The sequence below is a fragment of the Pteropus medius genome, unplaced genomic scaffold (genome assembly GCF_902729225.1).
Source record: "Pteropus medius unplaced genomic scaffold, Ma_sr-lr_union100, whole genome shotgun sequence".
NCBI lineage: Eukaryota > Metazoa > Chordata > Mammalia > Chiroptera > Pteropodidae > Pteropus > Pteropus medius.
Window position 1 is genome coordinate 3,070,737 of NW_024340693.1, and position 25,473 is coordinate 3,096,209.

General features: G+C 40.7%; 1 protein-coding gene, 2 non-coding genes and 1 pseudogene across 3 annotated transcripts; 1 reads left to right on the forward strand and 3 right to left on the reverse strand.

Moving 5' to 3' along the window:
* Positions 1-4,466: 4,466 nt before the first annotated feature.
* Positions 4,467-6,396, reverse strand: RPL21 (ribosomal protein L21). Its single transcript, XM_039862861.1, has 5 exons — positions 6,308-6,396; positions 5,963-6,024; positions 5,343-5,455; positions 4,775-4,925; positions 4,467-4,591 (listed from the first exon to the last, which is right to left on the reverse strand). Exons 1-5 carry the CDS (start codon positions 6,372-6,374, stop codon positions 4,502-4,504), a joined length of 483 nt encoding a protein of 160 aa, XP_039718795.1. The 5' UTR covers positions 6,375-6,396; the 3' UTR covers positions 4,467-4,501.
* LOC120603049 (small nucleolar RNA SNORA27) lies at positions 5,172-5,298 on the reverse strand. Its single transcript, XR_005652954.1, has one exon. It is a non-coding gene; the product is annotated as a small nucleolar RNA SNORA27 (small nucleolar RNA).
* On the reverse strand, positions 5,554-5,624 carry LOC120603038 (small nucleolar RNA SNORD102). Its single transcript, XR_005652949.1, has one exon. It is a non-coding gene; the product is annotated as a small nucleolar RNA SNORD102 (small nucleolar RNA).
* Positions 6,397-22,924: 16,528 nt separating the features above from the next.
* On the forward strand, positions 22,925-23,041 carry LOC120603133 (uncharacterized; annotated as a pseudogene).
* The last annotated feature ends 2,432 nt before the right edge of the window (positions 23,042-25,473 follow it).

Below are 25,473 nucleotides of genomic sequence, written 5' to 3' on the forward strand. Positions count from 1 at the left end.
AAGCAGAGCACCTCCTTCCCTGACTGGGGAAAAGCCACCGTAACGAGTTAATAGTCACAGAACCGCAAAACTATTAGGTTCCGGGGTCCTTGAGCAGTTCAGTGACAGAGGTCTGGGTTGTTGTCTCTCGGATTCTCTCGGCCTGTCCTTCCTGCACACAAAATGGCACCTGCCTCACCAAACATCAAGTCCTCATTCAGGCAAGAGGGGAGGGAGGGGCTCTCTTCCTTCGTCTCTTTTTATTAGGAAATAATTCACAGAAGATCCCAGCAGACTTTCTCTTCCATCTCACTGGCCAAGACTGAGAAGCTGATAGTTTATGGAAGCATCTAATGAAGACGATGACATTAGCATAGCTGGCTTGAACAACACAGCTCCTCCGCAGGGGCTAGACGCATTGCTACTCTGTTAAAAATCAAGAAATAGGAAAGGGTGTCTCTGCTCCGCACCCACGCAGTTGGAGATGGCACATGCCACAGACGCCCTTCACTGTCCTGGGGTTTAAGTGCAGAACTTTCAAGGGAAAAGAGAGCCTTTCTTGGCTGAATCTTGCATTTATATTCCACCTTTGCTTAGAGCTCAAAAAGTTATTCCATTCTCCTTGGAGATCTCTTTGCATTTGCAAATACACAAGATAACCCATGACTTTTTAATGCAGGCAACATATTACTTAACTGCGGAATTATAAATAGCCTCACGTAAATTGTTGCTGCTCGTGTTCTATTTCATTTGGAGCTCTTTGTGTCGTTATGTAAAACTGGTGCAACTAACATAAGAGGCATGCGGAAGTCCTTTTAGAAAAATAGAAATGCTTTTTAGAAAGATAATAGAAATGTGTGGGCACAGATACGGATACACAAATCCGTGGGTGTTATTCTTGAGTGCGAAGGACAGGATTTGGAAATGTGCACACATCACCGGGCTTGGGAAGTTATTAACCCTTCGCCAGCCAGATAAACTTGATTTTAGCCTTGAGGCAAACTCTGCCAAGGGTACTCTAGTTCAAGGTCCCTCTCTCCACCCATCAGCCATTATCGGTTACCTTTCCTGTATACCCCGACTCCTTGAATATTGCCGTCATGGACACTCGAGAGACTCCACTGTTCAGGACTTTCCCTAGAATAGATTATATGCTTCTGTCCTCTACCTGCTCCTTTTATTTCAATTCAAAATTATTTAAAATCTACTCTCCGCAAGGCTGTTAAGTGCTGGTATGTTACACAAAGAACAGACAGAAAAGTCTACAACACGCCCGTCTTCGCAGACATCCCGTAAATGATCATTTATGAACTATTGTTCTTTACAACAAAGCAGGCGGAACTGCTTATTTCCCATCAGCAATGAATCTGAATCTCTCTTCTCTCGGGAGCAAAACATCCAGTCACATCTTCACTTCAGCTACTAACCTCACCTCATTTCCTAGAGACAGTAGAGTAACCCGCTACGTTTTCTCCCAATCTAAATGATTTCCACAAATTCCCATCTCACTAGGGAGATGCACGAGAGCATTTTCTGTGCCTTTTCCACTGAGGGCTTTGAGATGGCCTGTCAACTGCTCTTCATCAGGCACCTCTGCTATTTGAAAAGAATCCCACCGCAGGACGTTGGCTGCTTGTCCAGTGCTCGGCACATCTCCCATAGGCAGTAACGGCTGCAGCCGCTGCCTATCATTATTTATAACCAAGCAACTTGTCTATTGATTTTTTGCATAAAAAATATCGGCTTTCTTCTTCCCTTTAAATGGGGCTGGGATGAAGAAATGATGCTGTAAACACTCATATTCCAAATAAAATTGTTTTATTTCTCGTGTTTAAAAGATAAACATACCTTGTATTTTAGCGATTGTTTACATTTTAGTATTTTTTTCCATCCTAGTAGAGAAAATGCTACTCTAGTGGGCCCACAGAGATATGAAATTGTGTTGTTTTTCTTGCCACAGCAAAGAACAACTTCAAAAAGAGTGTGATACGTTCAATCTTTGGGGTTGGGTTCAACTGAAAAACAAAAACAAAAACAACAGCAACAAAAAATAGGCCTTTTAAAACATACCTGGATGAGAAATAATTCAAGGAGCATGCGACCTTGTTTATGGTCACATATGGCTCAAGAAAGCGGTGAATACTTTTCATTCTCATCAAGTTTAAGGAAGACTGTATAGGGATTACTTTACAAATTCACAATCTGTGACAGTCACTCATTTAAAAAGACCTGCATTTTAAGGCAGGCACATTTCACCTGCACGCTTTCAGAATTCAGGGATTTCCAGTGTATTCATCTCTAACAAAGGCTTCTACGCTAGTCTAATATTGGCAGAACATGCAGATGGAGCTGTCCAGGAAAGAGTTGTAAATACAGATTTCAGGTTTCCGAGAAAGTCGGCTCTGAAATCTGAGTCCACGCCTTAAGAGATGGCTGAAGCATAAACCCATGGTTCTCAAACTTGAACATGCACCTCAGTCACCCGGAGAGCTTTAACTGCTGGGCCCTGCCCCCCTCATCTCAGTTCTGGGCTATGTCTGCATTTGTACCGTTTCTAGATGTGGGTGCTGCCAGCTGGGGAACCACTGGCTTCCATCACTCAGAACTTCTAGAATGACAGACGTGGAACATGGAAGAACAGCCAGAGAAGAACTGGGTAAAGTATGATGGCAGGAGCCTCAGAGAAATGGTTGTCAAACACGGAGGGAGATACAGTGAAACTGCAAACGTCTCAATTAGTGTTTGGTGAACTTTTTAGTTTCATCGGCGGTGGAGGCAGAAACAAAATTTACAGTGGGAGACTAGGAAATGCAGCTATGAAAGGAGGAAAAGCTGCTCATTTGTTTTTATGTCTGTAGCTGAAACGCTCAGTGGAAAGGTCAAGGATGAGACTAGGAATAATCAGTGAAAAAACAGGGCAGAAACAAGAGCCTCGTCCGCACCGTCCCCTCCCTCAGCTGCCCCACACTTGATCCCTTAGCTTCACCATGGGGCTTGGGACCTTACTGCTTCTCCTATAGTCTTGATGGTCGTTTGCCTCCCTCAACCCTCTCCTGCCTCCCCCCCCCCCCAGTAGGTAACACTATTCCTTAACTTCTATTGATACAAATCGATCAACTCAAATTCCTCCCACACGCATCCAGCAGTGCTAAGTATTATGATGAGAAAAAGAACGTGGAGTGCGCTTCATTCTTACAGAAAGCTAGGCTGCGGCCTTGGGATAATTTGAGGAGACCGGAAGGGGACAAACCATGAGGATCCTCCCAAGTTATGTTTAAAGGAGAAATTAAAATGTTGACTGAAGGGATAGGAATAGAAAGAAATGGCTGAGATAGTTGGGAAACAATTTAAAAATACGCAAAGTGAGGAACACTCATGTAAGATGACTTGGTCTGGTACACAGCAGGAACACCAACTGACGCAGCGGGGTTTCCTTGTTGATTCCTGTGGTGGCAGTAAATTCTGTTGACCAATACGATCGTGCTTAAAGCACAACTCACCACCAGATGTCAACCTTTAAGGACAGTTAAAGAGTTATGTTCGGCATTCAGCGAGATTCAAAGCCAGGTTTGCTGGGTTTGAAAACAGACTCATAACTTCACTGGATAAAACCAAAGGCCACTAGCACTGGGCTTTTACCGACAGTACCAAATGAAGTTATGAAAAATAGTTTCTCATCCTCGAGTCTATTAGTGTTAAGAGAACGTAAGTCAAGATGCTATGGCTATAGCTATCACAGAAAACTGACGGCAGGTAGGATGGGATGTGACAACTCCCTTGTGACTACGTTGAAGATTTTTGCCACATTAAAGTAAAAATACCCAGGAAGCAACTGAATAACTTACATGTGCTCACTATACAAAGTAGCTGTACAATGTCCCCACTAACGTGAGGCGACACGACACTAGGGACTGAGACCCGACGATGGAGCCACACTCCTGGGGCCTGGGTCTCTGCGCACGTGTCACCTTGGGCAAGTTAACTGTGCCTCGGCCTCCTTTATGTAAACGGGTAAAACACCACTTACTCCAAGATTTTTGAGTAAAGTGCTTAGAATGCCATAGATTATGTTAATGGCTATATATAAATGTCCAACCCCAGCTGCAATAAAAATAGTATTTTAGTTCCAAATGATCACAAACACTATTATTTTCTGAGTCGTGTTCCATGAAAGGTGGAAACAAATGTTAACTCACAAAGAACAAGGGACTTTAAACTATTTTAAAGTAGCAGGCTTCAAAGGCAAGTTCCCGATCCTTAAAATACAGCTATTTATGATGCAGTTATGAGTGATCCACACACTCTGACCTTAACTGTAATGCAACAGATGCAGTTTCCTAACCAATGGACCATACTCTTTGTTGCACAGTAAACCACCTGTCTTTCAGAAAGAAAACAAACCACTAAATCTGAATAGCAACGCCATCACCCAGTCAATCAGGACAGTTGGTTTTCTTTAAACGTTTCTTTGGAGGAAGGGACACATACTCAATTAGAGGTCTTTTATTTTTTTGAAAATCTATCATGCCATGAATTCATAGGGAATGGGCTCCAGCAGCTCAGGTTCCTTTCCATTTGTTCTCACAAAGTGAGCTTCTCTGGGTGGAGCAGGCTGTTAAAACAAAAAGACGAGGGAATAATTATGTCAAGTCCTGTAACTCAGTTTCAAAGTGCTCTCAGAACCCGTGAAATAACGTGTATTCAAGTCTTTAACTTCACTTTCATATAAAATTATCACCGAGCAGCAGTTTTCAAGTTCCAAGATCAACTGAGATACCCTTCGTCAAGCACTCACCTGGCGCTTCAGCTGAACCCAGGTACCTTTCTCTTTGGCTTCCTTCTTTTTTTGATCATTTTCCTTCACACGTTTCAGGAAGCTGTCTCGGCTCTTTGAGTGCTTAATATGCTCAATACGTACATTAATTCTCTTGGCAAGAATCTTGCCCCTGGAGAAAAGAGAAATGCCTATAAATCCCTCATAAGAAATATAACCAAAATTCAAAACTCTCGGCAATTTCATTTATTAAACCAGGAACCTTTTACCCGCAGACAGGATAAGGTGTCAGACCCCAAAATGTAAAATAATTTAACCGGAACCAGAAAGCTAATACAACTGACAACTTATTAAACTTATCCTCTGAAAACTATAACTGATACCAAATCCCGTAAGACTTTCCAATAAGTCTATTTCAATTTGTTTCCTCTGACAGGATACAAGACAAACACCCAGTTTGCTTGAGTTTTAAAAGGCTATTTCCTTTGCCCCACTTGAATGACCAATAGAGACATAAGTCCAATTGGCAAAGTGAAAAGGGGGTGCGAGGGAATCCTAATCAGCCACAAAGAACGATGAGGTTACTTACTTAACTTGTTTGTTTACAACAATGCCGACTGCATGCTGCGTAACGTTGTAGACTCTTCCAGTTTTGCCGTGGTAGCATTTGTGGGGCATGCCTTTCTGAACAGTGCCCATTCCCTGTTAGGAAAGGATGTTAAGTGTTAAGACAGTAAGTTCTTTTTATTAAAGTAACTAAGACACTCTTAAGATTCTTCTCTTTTATATGGCAACTCAAGAGCTTTCAGAGCCGGTGAAATGCATTTTTCACGTTGCTTTCAGCAATCAAAAAGACAATCATCATTAAGCTCTGGAGTGCCAGGACACATTTCAATATCGGTCATCGACAGTTTTCACTGGTTTTTCCTTTTTATTAGTCACCTCCACTGATGATTAAGTTTTGCACTAAGGTCTTCATTTCACCTCAACAAACTCATAATTTCTCCACTGGCCGTTAAACTGGTTTCCAAAGTAAAACTAAATTGTAGCTGTTTCTTACGACTTCTTACTCGGGGAATGGATTTTTCCCATTTAGGATAAAATGCAGCCAACAAGTACCATCCATGCACACTACTACTTGAACTCCAATATTAGATTAAATCCAACTTTTCTCATTTCTAATGTTATTTCCCCAATTTTGTAACTTACTTTGATGTCTACAATGTCTCCTTTCTTGTAGATTCGCATGTATGTGGCCAAAGGAACAACTCCTTAAAAAACAATAACAGTAGTATCAAGATTAAAACGTGAAGAGTTAAAGAAATCTGTAACTCTACTAGCTTTGGACACACGTTTGAGTTATGCACATTTTTTAAAAATCTTGCTAGTTGACAATTTAAGTACTATATAAAATTTGTGCTTTTTATTACAAAATTAGGTTAAATGCTAGATAATTAATGCCATTACTAATACATTACACAACTGCAACACAAACGTATTACTAATACACAAACGAATGCCACGCTTGCTCTCAAAAAGGTTAAATCTACTTACCATGTTTTCTAAAAGGCCTAGAGAACATATAGCGGGTGCCTCTCCTCTTTCCCTTTGTGTTGGTCATTTTGGCGAATTACTGAAACCAGAAGGTATTAATGGTCAAATACAACCACAAAATTGTTATTTGCCTTTTTAACCAAAAAACCCATCATTTCCAATGCCTGCATTTCAGTAGCAATGTCAGAATTAGGAAACAAATCTAAACAGCTGGCTCACCAACCATTAGTTCTTATAAAGGGTAAAACCCATCACTGTAGCGAGATCTTTGCCAAAACTGCCTAGGTTCTATAACATTAAAAGTCCTAAGTAGCAGGACTGGATTTTAGAATGCAAAACACTACCTTCCCTATTAGAATATAAAAACACGACATGGACCTCCACCACACTATCATCTGTAGAAGAGGCCAGAATCCCAGGGCACAGGAATTTATTATTAGAAAGCATTAACAAAACTCAGCGTTGCCTTTTCATATGGATTAAACCCCTAACAATTTTTTGAGTCTTATACAGAATTTATTAGCCGTCAAAAATCTCTACCTCTATTTATATTTGATTGTTTACAAAAACAGGTTGTATAATCACTGACCTGATTTTTCTTTAGTCAAAAGGAAAGTTTATTAGAAAAGGGGTAACACTCCACAGAGGCTGGTATCCTCTCAGAGGCAGAGTGAGAGGGACCATCACTGACCTAATTTTGACATAAATTCTGCCATTTACTTGCTGGAAGACCTACATTTATTCCTTGATACTCACCTGTGAAATGGGTTAATACTTTTATAATTAACTGAGGTAAGGTCCACAAAGCACGCGGTAATTCCTAGCACAAGCAAACTGCTCACTAATTTATCACTAAGAATTCACCTAAAGACATTTGGAATAGAACCTTTCACTTTGTTTCCCAAAAGATCAAAATAATGGTTTCAACTGCTTTGTGTCATCTAAGGACAGAACTACCTCTCGTTGTTGGCAATTACTCCTACCACAAGGCAAAATACACTGAAGTCAGGGTTAACTTGACAGTGTTCTAATGTAAATCGGTCTCTTTATTAACACTCCTTAAAGTGACCCCACCAAAGTACCTTTTTCATATAATTTGTGTGGCAAGGAGACACAAGAATGTGTCACCTAACCCACCAAAGCCAAACCACTGTCATAAGGAATGCGTCCTTTACTTTTAAAAGGCATCTAAGATCTATTAAGTAGAAGGTACCGTTTTAATCCTCAGACTCTCTATTAATTTTAAATAAACTTGTATAAGTTCATAAACTAGGAGATCCGAGTCACTTGGTCAGAAAGAGGCAAAATCAGTAACGAGTCATTTCTGAAGCCAGAGCCCATGCTCTTTGCACTGGGCCCATCTTCCCAACTTAGGAATCATTTCATCAAATAAAAAAGAATGAATATTTAAAAAGTTAAGTATCACCGACAGATTCCTACTTCCAAAAATGAGACCCATTTATGGGGTACAATCTTCGGTTTGCTTAACTCTGGGAGCTGGCGGCTACTAGCTACAAACTAGACAAAAAGACGAGAAACGACGATTAACTGGTTGTTCAATAACTTCTCCCTTAAATGTCTAAATCAGACACAAAGCTATTCGGGAATCCACGCACTCAGGTTGCACTATCGTTAACAAAACAAGACCTGGGGCGAACTGATGGTATTTTCCCGCTGTCCAACTGCGATCCGGGGCCAAAATTAGACAACCGGATGTCGTGTCACGCACCCTCCACGAACGGCCCGGGGTTCGTCATCTGGTCCACAGAGCGGGCTACTCCGTTTTTCGACCACGAACGCAGACTTTCACGCGCAACGAGGCCCCGCCGGGGATGAAAGTTGAAGCTCGTTTTTAAAACCGTTCCCATAACCTCGAGGTCGCAAACCGGGATCGGGAGTCAAAACGCCACCACGGAAGGACTTCGGAAGGCCTCGAGCCACGCGCGGCCCCGTACAGCCCGTCCGAGAGGAACACGGATGGATGGGGGAGCAGAGGCCGCGGGGACACAATCACCCCGAACTCTCGGGAACAATCACCCCGAACTCCTTTCCTGAGCGACCCGAGTCACTACGGTGATTCGACGTCGCTCTTCTCGAGCCTGGGCCCGGCCCGCAGCCACGGCCCAGCGCACGCCGCTCCCGGTCGGGACGGGCATAGCTCCAACGCCCGGGCCGGTGGGACTCAGACCGTCTACACCGTGTCTCGCTCGGGCCCCAAGGCACTAGCTCAGCGGCCCCAGGGTGGGAAACACGGGTTTGCGGAACGACGGGAGGCCGGCAGCCACGCGCGGCACCTACCTGGAAGATGGCGATTCCGGCCGAAAAGGAGGAGGCGGGGCCGCGGCGCCCGCCTTACAAGAGCCTGCGGGCTGCCCGCGGCAGTGCCTGAGCAAAAACCAACCTAAAAGCGTCTCTCCCGGGGTTAGGGACGCGTCCCCGAAACAAGGAGAGACTCTCAAAATATTTTCTTCCTTATGAAAAATAGGCGATGTACCAACAGATGCTGATACTTGGATCTTGACAGGCGGCCCGGAAAGGGGCTTTCAAGGGCGTCAACAGGACGCCGTCAGTTCGAGCGTGCCGACGTCCGCCCCTGCGTCAGGGGTTACGTCGGAAATGGGCGTGTCTGCGTCTTCGCGCAGCTGGGAGAGGTTGGTGCTATGCCGCGTCGGTGTTTGACACGGTATTTACTGCTGGTTGGCTGGTTGTAGAAATGACCGCATGGGCACAAAATTCAAACTGTAGTTAAGGCAAGAACATGATCCAGTTTGTATGTCTTCTCAAAAGTTTTTTTTTTTTCCCCAACGCGTCAGAGCATACTAAACACCCACTGATAGGTGTGTAAATGTTGCGACCACTTTGGAAGGCAGTTGAGCAAGAAGTAGTGAAACTGAAAATGTTTAAATACTAAATCCCAGCATTCCTTCCAAGGTATAGATCGCATTGAAACTTTGATATGTAGACAGTGATGTATGTAAGAGCAATATGACTAGAGAAGCAAAAAATTGGTAACATCAGTAAGAATAAATACTCTATGGGATATCCATGTGATGGAATAGTATCAACCACTAAGTTAAGACTGAACCCAGAAATGAGACGAGGCAAAAGAGGATGGTGTAGAATGTACGTAGTATCACAATTTATATGCATACAATTTTAAAATAATACTGTGTATTGCTTAGGTACAAATGTATATGTCATGAAAGTCAAGAGATACAAGAAGGTAAAAATCAAATTTAGAAAAGTGGTCATGTCTGGTAGAAGGGGAACTGTAAAACGTATAAGGAAGGCTTTAACCTGATATTTAAAAGCTGGATAGCAACTATGCAGAGGATTCTGTTGTTTGTTATACTTTGTAATATGTATTATCTTAATAGAGTTTTTCTAGAGTAGTTTTAAATTTATTAAAAAATCGAGAAAGTAGTACAGAGAATTCTTATACCTGGCTCCTTACTTTTGCTATTATTAACATCTTAACATTATTTGTAAAAATTAATGAACCAGTGTCATACATTATTGCTAACTAAAGTTCATTGTTTATTCAGATTTCCTTAACTTTTATAATATCCTTTTTCTGTTCCAGGATTCTATCCAGGATACCACATTCCAGGTAGTTATCATGTCTCCTTACGCTGTGGCATTTTCTCAGACTTTCCATGTTTTCGATGACCTTGACAATTTTGATGACCACTGGTCAGGTATTTTGTAGGATGCCTCAGTAAGGGAATTTGTATGATGTTTTTCTCATAACTGTATGTATTACCATTTTTAACATTTATTTTTCAATTACAGTTGACATATGTTAGTTTCAGGTGTACAACATAGTGATTAGACATTTATATAACTTAGGAAATGATAACCCTGACAAATCTAGTACCGTCTGACACCGTGCATACTTATTACAATATTATTGACAATATTTCCTGTGCTGTACTTTACATCCCCGTGACTATTTTTATAACTGGCAATCTGAGCTGCTTACTCCCCTCACCTTTCCACCCATCCCCCCCAATCTCCCTCCCTTCTGGCAACCATCAGTTTGCTCTCTGTATCTTTGAGTTTGCTTCTGCTTTGTTTGTTCATTTATTTTGCTTTCGAGATTCCAAATATAAGTGAAATCATATGATATTTGTCTTTCTTTGTCTGACTTATTTCACTTATCATAATACCCTCTAGTTCCAGCCGTGTTGTTGCAAATGGCAAGATTTCATTCTTTTTTATAACTGAATAATATACCATTGGATGTATGTTCCACCTCTTCTTTATCCATTCATCCATTTAGGTTCCTTCCAGATCTTGACTCTTGTAAATAATACTGCGGCGCATGTAGCGATGCATGTATCTTTTCAAATTAGTGTTTTGGATTTCTTTGGATAAATATAAATACCCAGAAGTGGAATTGCTGGGTCATCTGGTAGTTCTATGTTTATTTTTTGAGGAACCTTCAGACTTTTTCATAGTGGCTGCATCAATTTCCAATCCCACTAATGGTGCCCGAAGATTCCTTTTTCTCCACATCCTCACCGACACTTGTTATTTGTTGATTTATTGATGATAGCCTTTGCGACATGTGTGAGGTGAGATATCATTGTGGTTTTAATTTGCATTTCCCTGATGATTAGTGATGTTGAACATCTTTTCAGATGTCTATGGGCCATTCGTATGGCCTCTTTGGAGGACATGTCTATTCAGGTCCTCTGCCCATTTTTAAATTGGATCGTTTGTTCTTCTGATGTTGAAGTGTATGAGTTCTTTATTCTTATATATTTTGGATATCAATCCCTTATCGGGTGTATTGTTTGCAAATAACTTCTCCCATTCGATAGGTTGCCTTTTTGTTTTGTTGACGGTTTCCTTTGTGGTAAAAATTTTTTAGTTTAATGTAGCCCATTTCTTTATTTTGCTTTTATTGTATTTGCCGTAGAGACATATCCAAGAAAATATTGCTAAGAGCAAAGTCAAAGAGTTTTTTGCCTATTTTTTCCTATAGTAGTTTTATGGTTTCAGGTCTTACATTTAAGTCTGTAATCCATTTTGAGTTTACTTTTGTGTGTGGTGTACAGAAATAATCTAGTTTCGTATTCTTTTTGCATGCGTCTTCCCAGTTTTCCCAACATTTTTGGAGAGACTATCTTTATATAATCTGTATATTTTTAAATATCTGTATATTTTTGCCTCCATTGTCATATAGGTGTGGATTTATTTCTGGGCTCCTTATTCTGTTCCATTGATCTATGTATCTGTTTTCATACCAGTACCATGCTCTTTAGATAACTATAGCCTTGTAGTATAGTTTGATATCAGGTAGCGTGATACGTCCGGCTTTGCTCTTCTTTCTCAATATTGTTTTGTCTATCAGGGTATTTGTGGTTTCATATACATTTTAGGATTATTCTAATTCTCTTAAAAGTGCCATTGGTATTTTGATAGAGATTGCATTGAATCTGTAGATTGCTTTGGGGAGTATGGACAATTTAATTATGTTAATTCTTTCTATTCATGAGCGTATCTTCCATTTATTTACGTCTTCTCCCATTACTTTCTTCAATGTCTTTTAGTTTTCTGAGTACAAGTCTTTTGTTTCTTTGGTTAAATTTATTTGTAGGTATTTTATTCTTTTTGATGCAATCGTAAATGAGATTGTTTTCTTAATTTCTCTTTTCGATTGTTCATTAGTGTATAAAAATGCAAACAATCTCTGAATGTTAATTTTGTAACCTGCTACTTTACTGAATTCATTTATTAGTTCTAATAGTTTTTTGGTGGAATCTTTAGGGTTTTCTATATATAGTCCCATGTCATCTGCAAGTAATGACAGTTTTACTTCTTCCTTTCCAGTTTGGATGACTATTATTTCTTTTTCTTTCCTGATTGCTGTGGCTGGGACTTCCAATAGTATGTGAATAAAAGTGGTGAAAGTGGACATTCTTGTCTCGTTCCTGATCTTAAAGACAAAGCTTTCAACTTTTTCACCATTGAGTATGATGTTAACTGCGGGTTTATCATATATGGCCTTTATTATGTTGAGGTACGTTCCCCTCAACCCCACTTTTCTGAGAAGAGATTTTATCATAAATGGATGCTGGATTTTGTCAAATGTTTTTTCTTCATCTATTGATATGACCATATGATTTTTATCCTTCATTTTGTTTATGTGGTGTGTCATATTAATTGATTTGCAGATATTGAACCAACCTTGCATCCTGGGAATAAATCTCACTTGATTATGGTGTATAATCTCTTTAATGTATTGCTGAACTCGGTTTGCTCATATTCTGTTGACGATTTTTGCATCTGTTCATCAGGGATATTGGCCTATACTTTTCTTTTTTTGGTAGCATCTGTCTGGTTTTGGTATCAGGATAATGCTGGCCTTGTAAAATGAGTTTGGAGCCTTTCTTCTTCAATATCTTGGGATAGTTCGAGAAGGCTAGGTATTCATTCTTCCTTCAAAGTTTGGTAAAATTCACCTGTGAAGCCATGTAGTCCAGGACTTTTGCTCGTTGGGAATTTTCTGATTACTACTTCAATTTTGTTAGCAGTTCTTGGTCTGTTCAGATTTTCTGTTTCTTCCTGATTCATTCCTGGAAGTTAGTATGTTTCTAGGAATTTGTCCATTTCTTCCAAGTTGTCCAATTTGTGGGCATATAATTGCTCATAGTATTTTCTCATAATCCTTTGTCTTTGGTATCGGTTGTCACTTCTCTTTCATTTCCGATTTTATTTATTTGGGCCCTCTTTTTTTCTTGGAGTATGGCTAAAGGTTTATCTTTTTGTTTATCTTTCAGAGAGCCAGGTCTTGGTGTCATTGATCTTTCCTATTGTTTTTTAAGGCCCTATTTTATTTCCACGCTGATCTCTATTATTTCCTTCCTTCTGCTTACTTTGGATTTGTTCTTTTTCCAGTCTTTTAGATGTAAGTTTAGTGTTTATGTGATATTTTTTTTTGTTTCTTGAGGTAGGCCCGTATCGCTTTGAATTTCCCCCTTATAACTGCTTTGGCCGTTTCCAGTGGATTTGGGGTTGCTGTGTTTTCATTCGTCTCAGGTATCTTTTGATTTTCTCCTTGATCTCTTTGTTAACCTACTTATTGTTTAGTAGTATGTAATTTTGCCAAGATGTGTTCGTGTGTTTTTCAGTTTTCTTCTTGTAACTGATTTCTGTGATCAGAGAAGATGTTTGATATGATTTCAGTCTTAAATTTATCGAGACTTCTTTTGTGGCGCAACTTGTGGTCTATTCTGGAAAATGTTCCATATGCACTTGAAAATATATATTCTGCTGCTTTTAGGTGAAATGTCCTAAAAATATCAATTGATCCGTCTGGTCTAATGTGTCATTTAAAGCCACCGTTTCGTTGTTAATTTTCTGTGTTGATGATATATTTAAGTCGATGAGGTATAAAGTCCCCTATTATTACTGTGTTCCTTTCTATCTGTCTCTTTATGCCTGTCAATATTTGCTTTATATATTTAGGTGTTCCTACATTGGTGTATAAATGTTAATAAGAGTTAAATCCTCTTGTTGGATTGATCCCTTTATCATTATGAAAAGCCCTTTTTTGTCTCTTTTTACAGTCCTTGTTTTGAAGGCTATTTTGTCTGATATAAGTATTGGCACCCCAGGTTTTTTGTTCATTTCTGTTTGCTTGAAATATCTTTTTCTATCTTTTTACTTTCAGTCTGTGTGTCTTTCAATTTGAAGTAGGTCCCTCGTTGACAGCATATGTACGGGTTTTATTTTTTTATCATTCATCCACCTGGTGTCTTTTGATTGGAGCATTTAGTCCTTTACATTTAAAATAATTGTTGATAGGTATGTAGTTATTTCCATTTTATTAATTGTTTTCTGGTTGTTTTCCTAGTTCTCTGTTTCTTGTTCTTTTGTTCTCTTGTATGTTAATGATTTTCTATGGTGTTATGTTTAGATTCCTTTGTTTATTTCTAGTATATCTCTTACAGATTTTTGTTCATGTGGTTCATATAAACCAAGCTATGTTAATAGCAGTCTTTTAAGTTGATGATCACTTAAGTTCGAACACATTGTAAAATCACTACAGCTTTTATTCTACATTTATATTTTGGTATTTCTTACTTTTTTTATATATGCATATCCCTTTATTTTTATAATTACACATGATCTCTTTACTTTTATCTTTGAACCTGTGTACTAGCTTTATAATTGGTTGATCCACTGCTTTTACTAAGTGCCTTTGTGAGTGAGATGTTTTTTCTTACTTATATTTTCTCATTTTTACTTTCGTTCTTTTCTACTAAAAGAGTCCTTTTAACATTTCTTGCAATACTGGTTTAACGGTGATGAACTCCTCCTTTAAGTTTTTCTTGTCTGGGAAACACTTTATCTCTCATTTGCTTCTAAATGATAGCTTTGCTGGGCAGAGTAATCTTGGTTGTAGGTTTGTGTCTTTCATCTCTTTGAATATTATGTGCATTCCCTTCTGGCCTGCAAATTTTCCTTTGAAAAAATATCTAATGGATTTATAGGAGCTCTTTTTACATGACTAACTGCTTCTCTCTTGCTGTTTTTAAGATTCTCTCTTTGTCTTTAACTTGGCATTTTAATTATGATGTGTCTCGGTGTGAGCTTCTTTGGGTTCATTTTGTTTGGAGCTCTCTGTGCTTCCTGGACTTGTATGTCTATTTCCTTCTCTAGGTTGAGGAAGTTTTCGGTCATTATTTCTTCAAATAGGTTTTTATTCCCTTTCTCTCTCTCTTCTCCTTCTGGGACCCCTATGATGTGAATATAGGTATGCTTGAAGTTGTCCCCCAAATCCCTTAAAATATCGTCGTTTAAAAAAAATTTTTTTCTTTTCATTATTCTGATTGAGTGTGGGGCTAGCCCATTTCACATCTTGGCTCCTCCTAACAGTCTCGATGTACCTGTTTTTTTATATCCCGAACAAGAGTGTTAGGACTTCTGTGTATCTAGTCTTCAGGTGGTCTATAATTTAGTTCTAATTTTGATGTGCTCTTGGGAGGTGAGCACAGAGTTTACCTACTCTGCCATGTTGATTGGAAGTCTCCCTGTAAGTATTATTTTTATAATGCATTTTCTAAAAATTAGCTAAGCAATAAAAATCTTAACCTCCTGGTATTTGAATGTTACCTGTTGATTCTGAAATTTGCATTTCTTTGACTCTCTCCTCTGATGCATCTGGGACTTGTAATTTCTAAAAACCGGGCAGGCTCCAAATTTTCAAATTTGTCTTCTCGGACCATAGTCTCTAGCCCTTAAGCTCACCTGCTCAGGAACTTGAGGAAGAATAGAATTCAGTCTTCATCAGTCCCTTTAGTGCATTGACTTCACCTTCACTGTAACCACGAGCCCCCTTTAACTTCTGTCTTCTTCTTTACCCAGCGTGATTATCAATAGCTCTTCACTGCGTCACTCCCTTCCAGCTACCTGCAGTCATTCTTCCTTTCGTAGCATTATCCTGGCAAATGTGCCGCCTTGGATAAGCGCAGCCTCTGCCTTCGCGGGGCCGGCATCCCCACAGCCGAGCATCGTGGAAGACGGTCTTCCAGACAGGCCCTCTGACGTCAATGTGAACTAGTCATCTGCGGCCTCTAGTTTTTGCACACAGTGCTCAAAGAATGTTTTTAAAATTAAGGTATATTACGTACAAATCAAGATTTCTGCTTCTTTTGAAAAATCAGAAGATTTGGCGACATAGGGCCGACGGTCCTGGTGGCGGCAACCCAGCGGCTACCCACTTTAGGTTGGGCGTGCATTCTTGAGTTTCCTGTCGGTTCAGGCAGCTTTCATCGTTTGCCTGCCCTGCCCCACAGGCACTTGAATTTTAGCCTCTGCTGCAAGTTCAAGATCAGCCATTCTCAAATGCCTCATCAGCAGCGCAGTGCGAGTTAGTTTGCTTACCTTCTCTCTGTAAAGACGATTTCACACTTTTTCTTCGATCATCAAATCTCCTGTCCCTTCTGCTCACCTTTCTTTAGGCCCATGAATGCCTCATTCTGATCAGTGGGCAAACGTGTCCTGGTCTTTCCATCTAAAACCCGGCCCCCATCGACCTCATTTTCCCTTTCGTCTGCCGCATTCTCTTTTCCTCCATCCAGCTTTGAAAAAAAGGAACACGAAGTTACCGTTTTTGTACCAAAAGCCGTCGGATTTCAGCAGTGTGGTTTTCCCCGGGACGGGAACGCTGTTATTTATCTCTTCCTCGTCTCCCACCCTGTGTTCGCTTGAATCTGACTTTTGCCCCCATCAGGCCACTAACGCTGCTCCTGTCAAGGTTATGGCCCGCTCGCATGTCGCCAGAACCTAAGGCAGCCCCTGTTCTCGTCTTTCTTAATCTCGCGGAAGCTCTGGGCTCGGTTGGCCACTGTCTTCCTCCTGGGAACACCACCCTTCCCGAACACGCCACAGGCGATTTTGCCGGAGTCCCCGCTCTCCGCCCTGGAAGCCACACGTGTCTTCGGGGCGTGGAGCCACAGCCCTGGCCGCTTGAGGAAGGGCAGTGCCTGGAAACGCGTGCAGGGCGCGGGCGTCGTGGGGACGGCGCCGTGGGGCTGGAGCGCGCGGTCGTGGCGCACTGGCCTTGCGCGCCGCCAGCCCGTGAGCCGGGCGCTGCGCAGCACGGCGGCGGCAGCGGGGGTGTCGCGCTAGGCGACAGGAAGCTGTCAGCTCCATTGCGATCCGTGGGACGTCTGCGAGCATGCAGCCGTCGAGGACCGAAGCGTCGTCACGTGCGGCGTGACTGCTGTGCTCTTTTCTGCGCGCTCTTCCTAGGGAATTTCCGTTCGTGCCCAGAACTTTGAATTTCATCTCCATCTTGCTCGCCACCAGATTTTTGTCATTCTGGCCTCTCCCCAAAACTCCTGTTCGGCTTAACAGCTGTTCTTGGATACCATCCAGCATCTCGAAGTTAACCTGTCCGAAAAAAACCATTCGATTCCGCCCGCAGCGCTGTCTCTGCTCCAGCCGCTGCCACGTCAGGAAGCGGCACCAGCCAGGGACCTTGGCCTGGTCTTTACGTGTGCCCCACCCCGTCCACATCCAGTCCGTCAGCAGATTTTGTCCCCTCGCAAAAACATATCTCCGATGGTTTACCCCTTTCCCCCGCCGCCGCCACCACTGTCCTAAAGGATCGATGACCTCATCAAGCTCACTTTTTTTTCCTGTTTTGCCTCTATCCACTTTCCAGATAATAGCATGACCTTTGAAAAATGTGGGCCTGATTATATCACGTCCTAGCTTAAGGCGCTCCGAAGGCTCTCTAGTGATCTTACAGTGCAATCTGAATTCTTACCTTAGTTTACAAGGTGTCCTGCACAAACCAGTTCCCTTATCTTCCCAGGCTGGCTGGCTCCCTCCCTGGTTCCTGGTGGCGCCCACTGCTGTTTTTAGTCCCATCGCCAAGCGCTCTCTAGCCTCGGGGGCTTTGGTTGCCTTCAAATGGCTCATTCTTTCTCCTCTTCCTAAATGTATACATCGCTTTGTCCATCTGAATAACTTGGAATTTAATAAGACGTTTTAATTACAGAGCAAACCAAATGTCTGTGACCAAAGTATATACAATTACTTCTATTTTAGTTAACTGTAAAAAAATATTTGTCATAGGAGAAATTTAATTCTAAATCTTTCGTTCGTTTGTTTTAGCATATTCTGTTATTTAGCTCACTTGTCAGTTGACCCTGGCGAAGTGTGACCAAAATGATGTGACTGTTATCCTGAGAAAAACATAATTAAGAAAATAAAAAAAAATAGTACAGCTAAACGAGTTCCAAAATTAAATGTGTTCTTGCTGTGGCCCACCATTTTAAACTTTGTACATCATTCTTGACTTAATGTAAATAATTGAACCGTAGTATGGTGTGTGTGTGTATCTGTGTGTGTATCTGTATCTATATATCTATATCTAGAGAGAGGGAGGGAGAGAGGAAGAGATTGAGATAAGGTTTTTAAGCTGCATAATGGTAATAACGCCCTCCCCTAACTTCTTCTGCCCCCCGTGAAAGAGCTCCCTCGTCTTGTTCCACGTTCTTCCTGCACGTGCCTCACCATGGCTACGTGTACAGGATTGCAATCTTTTCTTTTTCCCAAATAAATACTTTTTTTTTGCCGAAAGAATACCTGCCGACTTTTTGTTCGCGATTGACAGTGTCTAACGTCATCAAAAATTGCCAAATGGTTTTCCAAAGCAAAGTTTTATTTTAATTATTTAGCATTTTTCTCTGAAGAGAGTAGACATTTATTTTTACTATAGGCTTTTAAAATAGTCTTGCGTCACTAGCTCCGTCCTATAGATCTGAACACCGAAGTGGTTTCCTGAGTTTCTAATGGCCAATATGTCTGCACTTTTAGATCGTTAAGGTCAAGAGAATAAGAAAAACATTGAAACTTAAAAAGAAATGTGAAGTAAATTAAACGTAGAAAATGGTAAAACTGAAAATTCACTCAATATTTATTAGCATCTAGATTAAGCCGGGGACTCTCCTGAGCGATGAGACTGTAACGATGAATCAAATGAGGTCCTTGTCCTCAGGACTCCACAAGGAGAAAGACGAGTACAGCGTCCTCAGTGCCGTGACGGAGGCCACTGAGCGGGAGCAGCGAGGCCGTCCACGGGCGGGCGGTGGCACAGTGCCTGCATTAGAGGACGCGGCTGGAAGGGAGGAGACCCTGACCAAAAGCCTCACAGAGGAGGCCGAACTCGGGAAAGAGGAGCACTTTGACCGGAGAACAGCTAGCAAGGCTATTTTAGGCAGAAAGTCTTTTAGCTTATGTAAAGGCAAAGCGATGGAGAACAGCTTTAAAAACTTAGTAGCTTTAGAGAATAAGGTCGACAAATGAACAGGACTGCGACGTATTAAAATGAAGCAAATTTATAATTTCGCACCAGGCTTGAGTAAAATACTAAATAAAACCCATCACGCTTAGTTGTTCAGCTAAATTCACACCTCTTTTCCATTTTTGTGTTTTCTCCTGTGAAAAGATTTGAACAAAGTATTTTTGTTTTATTTTGGCTTTCAGAAGACATCGACAGCTTAACTCCGGCAGGGCAAATTTTCCAAGCTGGGAGGAAACAGAGACCTGTTTTCTACATGTGAGGATCTAGTCGACAGCTCCATTTGAGTATCAATCAACGCTGTTTGATATCCCCTTTCTCTTGGGAAATTGGGAGCAAAACAGTTTTAAATAAGAACTGATTAGGAATTTTCAGTGTAGAAAGTAAAATAATGAGAATTCCTGTTCCCAGGAAAATGTCACTGTAATGATATCCAGAGTAAGGAGAGCAGAAATATAGGAATAATTTTAAAACGTAGCGTGAGGAATACTTACATAAAATAATATTTTTTTATCGAAATTTTCATTTGAGATCCTGAGAAGCAGAAAAACAAAATGAACAAGATCTTTTCTTTTAATGAACAAGGCAAAGATTGCACTCCTCCAGAGTTCGATTCTCTACCTGAAAATAGGCATAGTAAACAGGCTTGTGCCCACGCGATTGGACATTCGAATTTAATTTCAACCCCCTAACCCTTCACTGTCTGCATCCAGATTTTTCCGCTCCCGAATCTTGCTTGTTGCTCTAGCTTCCAAAATACCTTCAACTGCCCTAGACTTTAAGGCCAACGCAACACGTAGAAGAACCTCATCAAACACGAGACGTCTCACGTTCAGACGGGAAGAGTGGCGAAGTGCGGAAGCCACTGCAGTGATTTATGGTGGCCTAATTGTTCAGGCAGGAGAGCACAATTTGGAAATGTGAAAACGGATGCAGGGTGAAGTTTTGTGGTTGACAGGAAGCATCTGAGTAGACTGTTGGACTTGGGATAAATTCAAGGAGACGAGTTGGTCAGTCGGTATCAACAGCGCTTACTCTTAGTGATTATGTCAGTTTTTCTAGGCCACACCATCGCTTGGAGCTGTCCACGTCTCTTCCTGGCAAACTTAACTTTTTTCTATTTGCAGCGAAGAAGAAAGAGGCTCACCTCGGATCCCACACACGTGCTTCCTGCTGATTTCGATGGGAGTGGACAAATGTCACCTCTGTTGTGAGCCCCGATTGATTATGGCTACGTGTACTTGGGTCGAGTAGTTTCTGAGGCCAGTTCCAGGCTGACTGAAAATTAAGAGTATTCGTGCCTGATAGGCACTCACTGGGGAGAAAAGACCTCCGCACGCCAGATTTTTGTCACCGCTGGTGACAAAACCGGTGCTGGGCAAAGCGATTTCACTGATAGAAGCAAAGGTCTGCACAGATACAGAAACAGGGCGGGAGACAGCATAGGGGACGTGGCTTATCACGGGGGTGGGCACTCTCAAAGAAGGCGTCCCCGAATCCAAGCGAGCTGTCCCACGCTTTCCTCTATGGTGTCCCTCTTCAGTCCGGTCTGTGTGTGTGTGGGTGTCTCCAAGACCTTTGCAAGGGATGTGTGAGGTCGCAACTGTAGTCGTAATAATGCTAAGACATTATTTGCCTTTTTCTCTGCATGGACATGTCTCCGATGGAGCCAAAGCAATAATGGGAAAAACAACCCAGTGCCTTACCACGAATCAGGGCAGTGGCAACAAATCGTACTGGTCATTATTGTGTTTTTCATCACCAGGTACTCACAGTTAAGACAGAAAAAAAAAAAAAGCCAGCTCACTTAAGAATATGCTAGATGAGGGCTGTAAAAATCATTAATTCTACTCAATCTCCAGTTTCGAGTATACATCTTTTTAATTATTTGTATAGTGACGAAATGGGAAGTATGCGTAAGAAACCTTTGCTCTATGACCAGTTTGATGATTGCCTGGAGGAGAAGCAAGCACTTGTTCTGTTGTTCAAGGTGAAAGCTGAGCTAACCATCACTTCGTCTGTCCCGTTGAATACTATTTTTACTTAAAGAACAACAAACTGTGGTTATTCAGAGTTGAGTATTTGGCAGACATTTCCTGAGAAATAAACTAAACTAGACTACTGTTACTTCAAGGAAAACAGCTGGCAGTGTTTGTTGCCAATGAGAACTTGAGCTTTTAAGTAAAAATGAGAACTTTGGAAAACTTGTATCCACCACGATGAGTTTGATAGTTTCCTATAACGTACATATTTTTCTGATGAGATCATTGGTGATATAAACCAACGTATTTTGTTTTATATTGTATAATTAAATGTGTCAGCATTTGGGTCATCTGCCTAAGTGAGGGAATCATATTTTCAAATGACCAACCATAACAAAATAAAGACTTGGAAAAGATCATTTGAAGTATAAGATACACCAGTAGATTTTAATGTAACTGAAAACTTTAGCGATGGCATTTTAGATATTACGTTGCATCTACTCTCTTCAAAAAAGTCTGCCACTTATTGAGTGTTGGTGTAGTATCAAGCAAGAATAGCTACAATTACCTGAAAAAGTTATTAAAATACTGCTATAACACATCTGTATGAGTCTGGATTTTCTTCATATACTTCAACCAAATAGCGTATGGCAGTAGATTCAGTGCAGAAGCAGATACCAGTGTCCAGCTGACTTCGACTGAGCTAGATATCAAGGATATTGCAAAAATGTAAAACAATACCACACTTCTTGCTATTTTGGGGGAGAGTGGAAATATAGTTATTTGTCATAAAAGACATTACTTATGTTAACATGTAGTGGAGGTTTTATTTTAATATAAATTAATGAGTATTTCTAAAAATTGATTTCAATTTCTAATATGTAAATATTGATAGATAAAACTCACATAAGCAGAAATTCTGATTGATCCTCAATAATTTTTAAGCAGTAAAAGGGTTCTGAGACCAAAAGGTTTAAGAACACTGTCCTGGTCTCGTACTTCTGCTGGGTGTGCTCCCAGGAGAGCCAGGGCTGTCACTGAAAGCTCCCGAAGTAATCTCCATTTGTAGCAAACTGTGACTACTGTGCCGTTTGGGTGAGTCCCAGGTCAAAATGCATGTTTCCATGGTGATCTTGCTTCTGCAAAGTTATTCAGGAACGCGGACACACGGGGTTATTTCCATTTTGCTTTGTGAATTCTGGGCAAGTCTCAGCACAACTCTGCTAAATTGCTTTGAACTAAAGGTCTTCAGTTTTTCATTTGTCCTGTAATTAAGCTGATTTCGCTTTCCTCCTACTCTGTCATGTCCTTAGATTTCTGGTGAAGCTGTTTATTAGTCAAATGGGTCAAATTTTGTGGGAAAAGCAGATAGGGAATTAGCATTTGGCGATGCTCGTTAAAAGTTATCTTGGAGACGCTTTAAAAAGAATGCCACAAATATTTTCTCAAAATAGCCTTTCTGGTTGTCAAATGAAATAGGTGAGCAATTGGGCTTAGATACTATGAATAGATTCACAATTTTCTGCTGACCGGCACAGTGTCCTGTCTCTACCTCCGAGCTCTCATTCAAGACTTGGCTGTACTCTGTGGAAAAAAGGAAAGTCTGTGGTTGAAATATTTTAACTAGACTATTTGCTGACAAAAGACGAAAACGTTTTTAGCCATTAGAAAAATTACTCTGGCTACAATTTCATATATGCCAGGAATTATCGAAATAGACTTTTTTTGAAAACTGGCAATAACTTTAATGACATCACAATATTCCTGCAAAATAATTGATACAAAATGCCTTTATTAGTTTCATCATTGGTCTACAGCCACGCCACCCTGAACGCACCCAATCTTGTCTGATCTCGGAAGCTAAGCAGGGTTGGGCCTGGTTAGTACTTGGATGGGAGACCACCTGAAGACCAGGTGCTGTAGGCGTAAAAAAAAAAAAAAAGACTTTTTTAAAAATTTCCTCTTTGGGATTTGTAGCTGGAGCGTAAAATGCTATGCGAAGAATCTTTGTCAGACGGCTGCTAATTTGCACTAAGCTTTCAAATTTTATAGATCCAGTTCCATTGCTAACTGTTTTCTTCAAACTACTCTTCAAATATGTGATCCTTAAATCTTGGTTTTTCGCAGTATTCGAAAGCTGATTTGTGTGCATTAAGTTGGTAAGGTTCAGTTGAAAGCATTTGCTAGAATTCTGTTTGGCTTTAGTTGACCCAGGAGAAGACAGCTGAAACTGGAGGGTAAGCTGGACAGGGGACTTCTAGAGATAGTGTCCGATTCCTTGTGCCCAGTGAAGTTCAGAAAATTATTATGTAAGCCCGACAAAGGTAAGGCCGTTGTCACTGGAGGTGTACTACTTTACATCCAGTGCTTATCGTATAGTAAATGTTCAAAAGATATTCAGGAACAGATGGAAAAATGGAACCGGAAGGGACCAACACTCTGGCCCAATTAGATCAGTGTCAATACGGGTAATTTTAATAGCATTAATGGAACTTTAAGAAAATGATTGATCCCAGTCGCAGAGTCTTACGGTAACAAGAGTGAGTTTGTATTTAGGGTCCTCTTGAGATGGACAATGAATGCAACTTAGTCTGCTGCGCAGGTGACTGGTTTCCTCAAACAGTGCTCAGAGCATTCCTTTATTCATGGAGCGTACATTTATTGAGCACTTACTATGTTATGGGCCCTGATCTAGTGCTAGAGATACAGAGGAATAAAAGACAAGAAATCCCTGTGCTCCTGAAGTTTACATTCTAGTGGGGGAAAAAAAAAACAATTAATTTACGGTTTTATAATTTGTACATTACAAGAGATGGAGACCAGTACCGTGGAGGAAAACAAAGCAGGAAAGGAGGGATGAGAAAACGATTTGAAACAGAGTGACCTGAGAAGACGTCACTGAGGAGGACCTCTGAGCAAAAACCTGAAGGAAGCGAGGAAGGGAGTCGTGCATATATTTGCGAGAAGAACGTTTCAAGCAAAGAGAACAGCGAGCGCACGGATCCTGTGGCTGAAGCGGGCCTGACGTGTTTGAGCAACGTTGGGGGTGCGGTGTTGGCAACCGGCTGCATGGAAGACGAGGAAAACGAGGAGGGCAGCGCGGAATGCAGCAGGAGCCGACCGGGCAGCTCCCGGTGGGCGTTGTATGTACTTTGGTTTGTATTCTGAGTGAGGAGCGAAGGCATGAGAGGATTTTCAAGAGGAGTGACATAATCCGACTGAGTTTTGTAAAAGATCACTCTGAGGTTAGTGTTAGGATTAAACAGAAGCTAACCGAAGTGAGAAGTAGAAAATTGAAAATAATGGTTGGAAACTTTTATTGGCCCATCTCAATAATGGGAAAAAACAGCCAGACAGAAGTTAGCAGGCGTATAGAGCTCTTGAACCATTCTACTAATCAACTAGACCTAACTGACATCTATAGAACATTCGAACAACAACAGCAGAATAGACAGCTTCTCAAGTGCTTATGGAATATTCTCCAGGATAGCCCATATACCGGGCCATAAAACAAGTCTCAAAAAATTTAAAATAATTGAATTCATACAAAGCGTGTTCTCAGACCACAGTGGAAACGTAAGGAAAATTTTGGAAATCACAACGTGGAAATTAAATGACACACTATAAGTTACCAATGGATCAAAGAAGAAATGATAATAGAAATTTAAAAATACTTTGAGATGAATGAAAAGGAAATATTGCAGAATTTATAGGATGCAGTTGAAAGCAGTGCTTACAGGGAAATTTATAGCTGTAAGTTCTTTTTTTATTGAGGTATAACATATTCATTTGAGGAGTATGACATAATGATTCAACATTTCTACATATTGTGAAATGATCACAATAAGTCTCATTAACATCTGTCACCGTACATAGTTATGACATTTCTTTTTCTTGCAGTGAGAACTTTTAAGATCTATTCTAGCAACTTTCAAATATGCAATACGGTATAATTAACAATAGTCGGCATGCTGTACATTATGTCCCCACGATTTATTTCATAACTGGAAGTTTGTACCTTTGACTTCTACCCATTTTGCCCACCCATCACCCCCCTGTAAATCTTATCTTAGGAAAAAAATCTCAAGTAACTTTACACCCTTAGAACGTAGAAAAGGAATAAAAACAAAACCTAAAGCAGGCAGAAGGAAGGGGATAATAAAATAAAAGAGAGCATACAAATGAAATAGAAAATAGAAAAACAGCAGAGGAAATAAATGAAACCAAAAGTTGTTTTTTTTTTGAGAACATTGACAAAAGTAAACTTTTAGCTACACTGACCAAGAGAAAAAGAGTGAAAACTCAAATTATTAAAACCAGGAATGAAAGAGGGGGCATCACTACTGACTACAGAAATT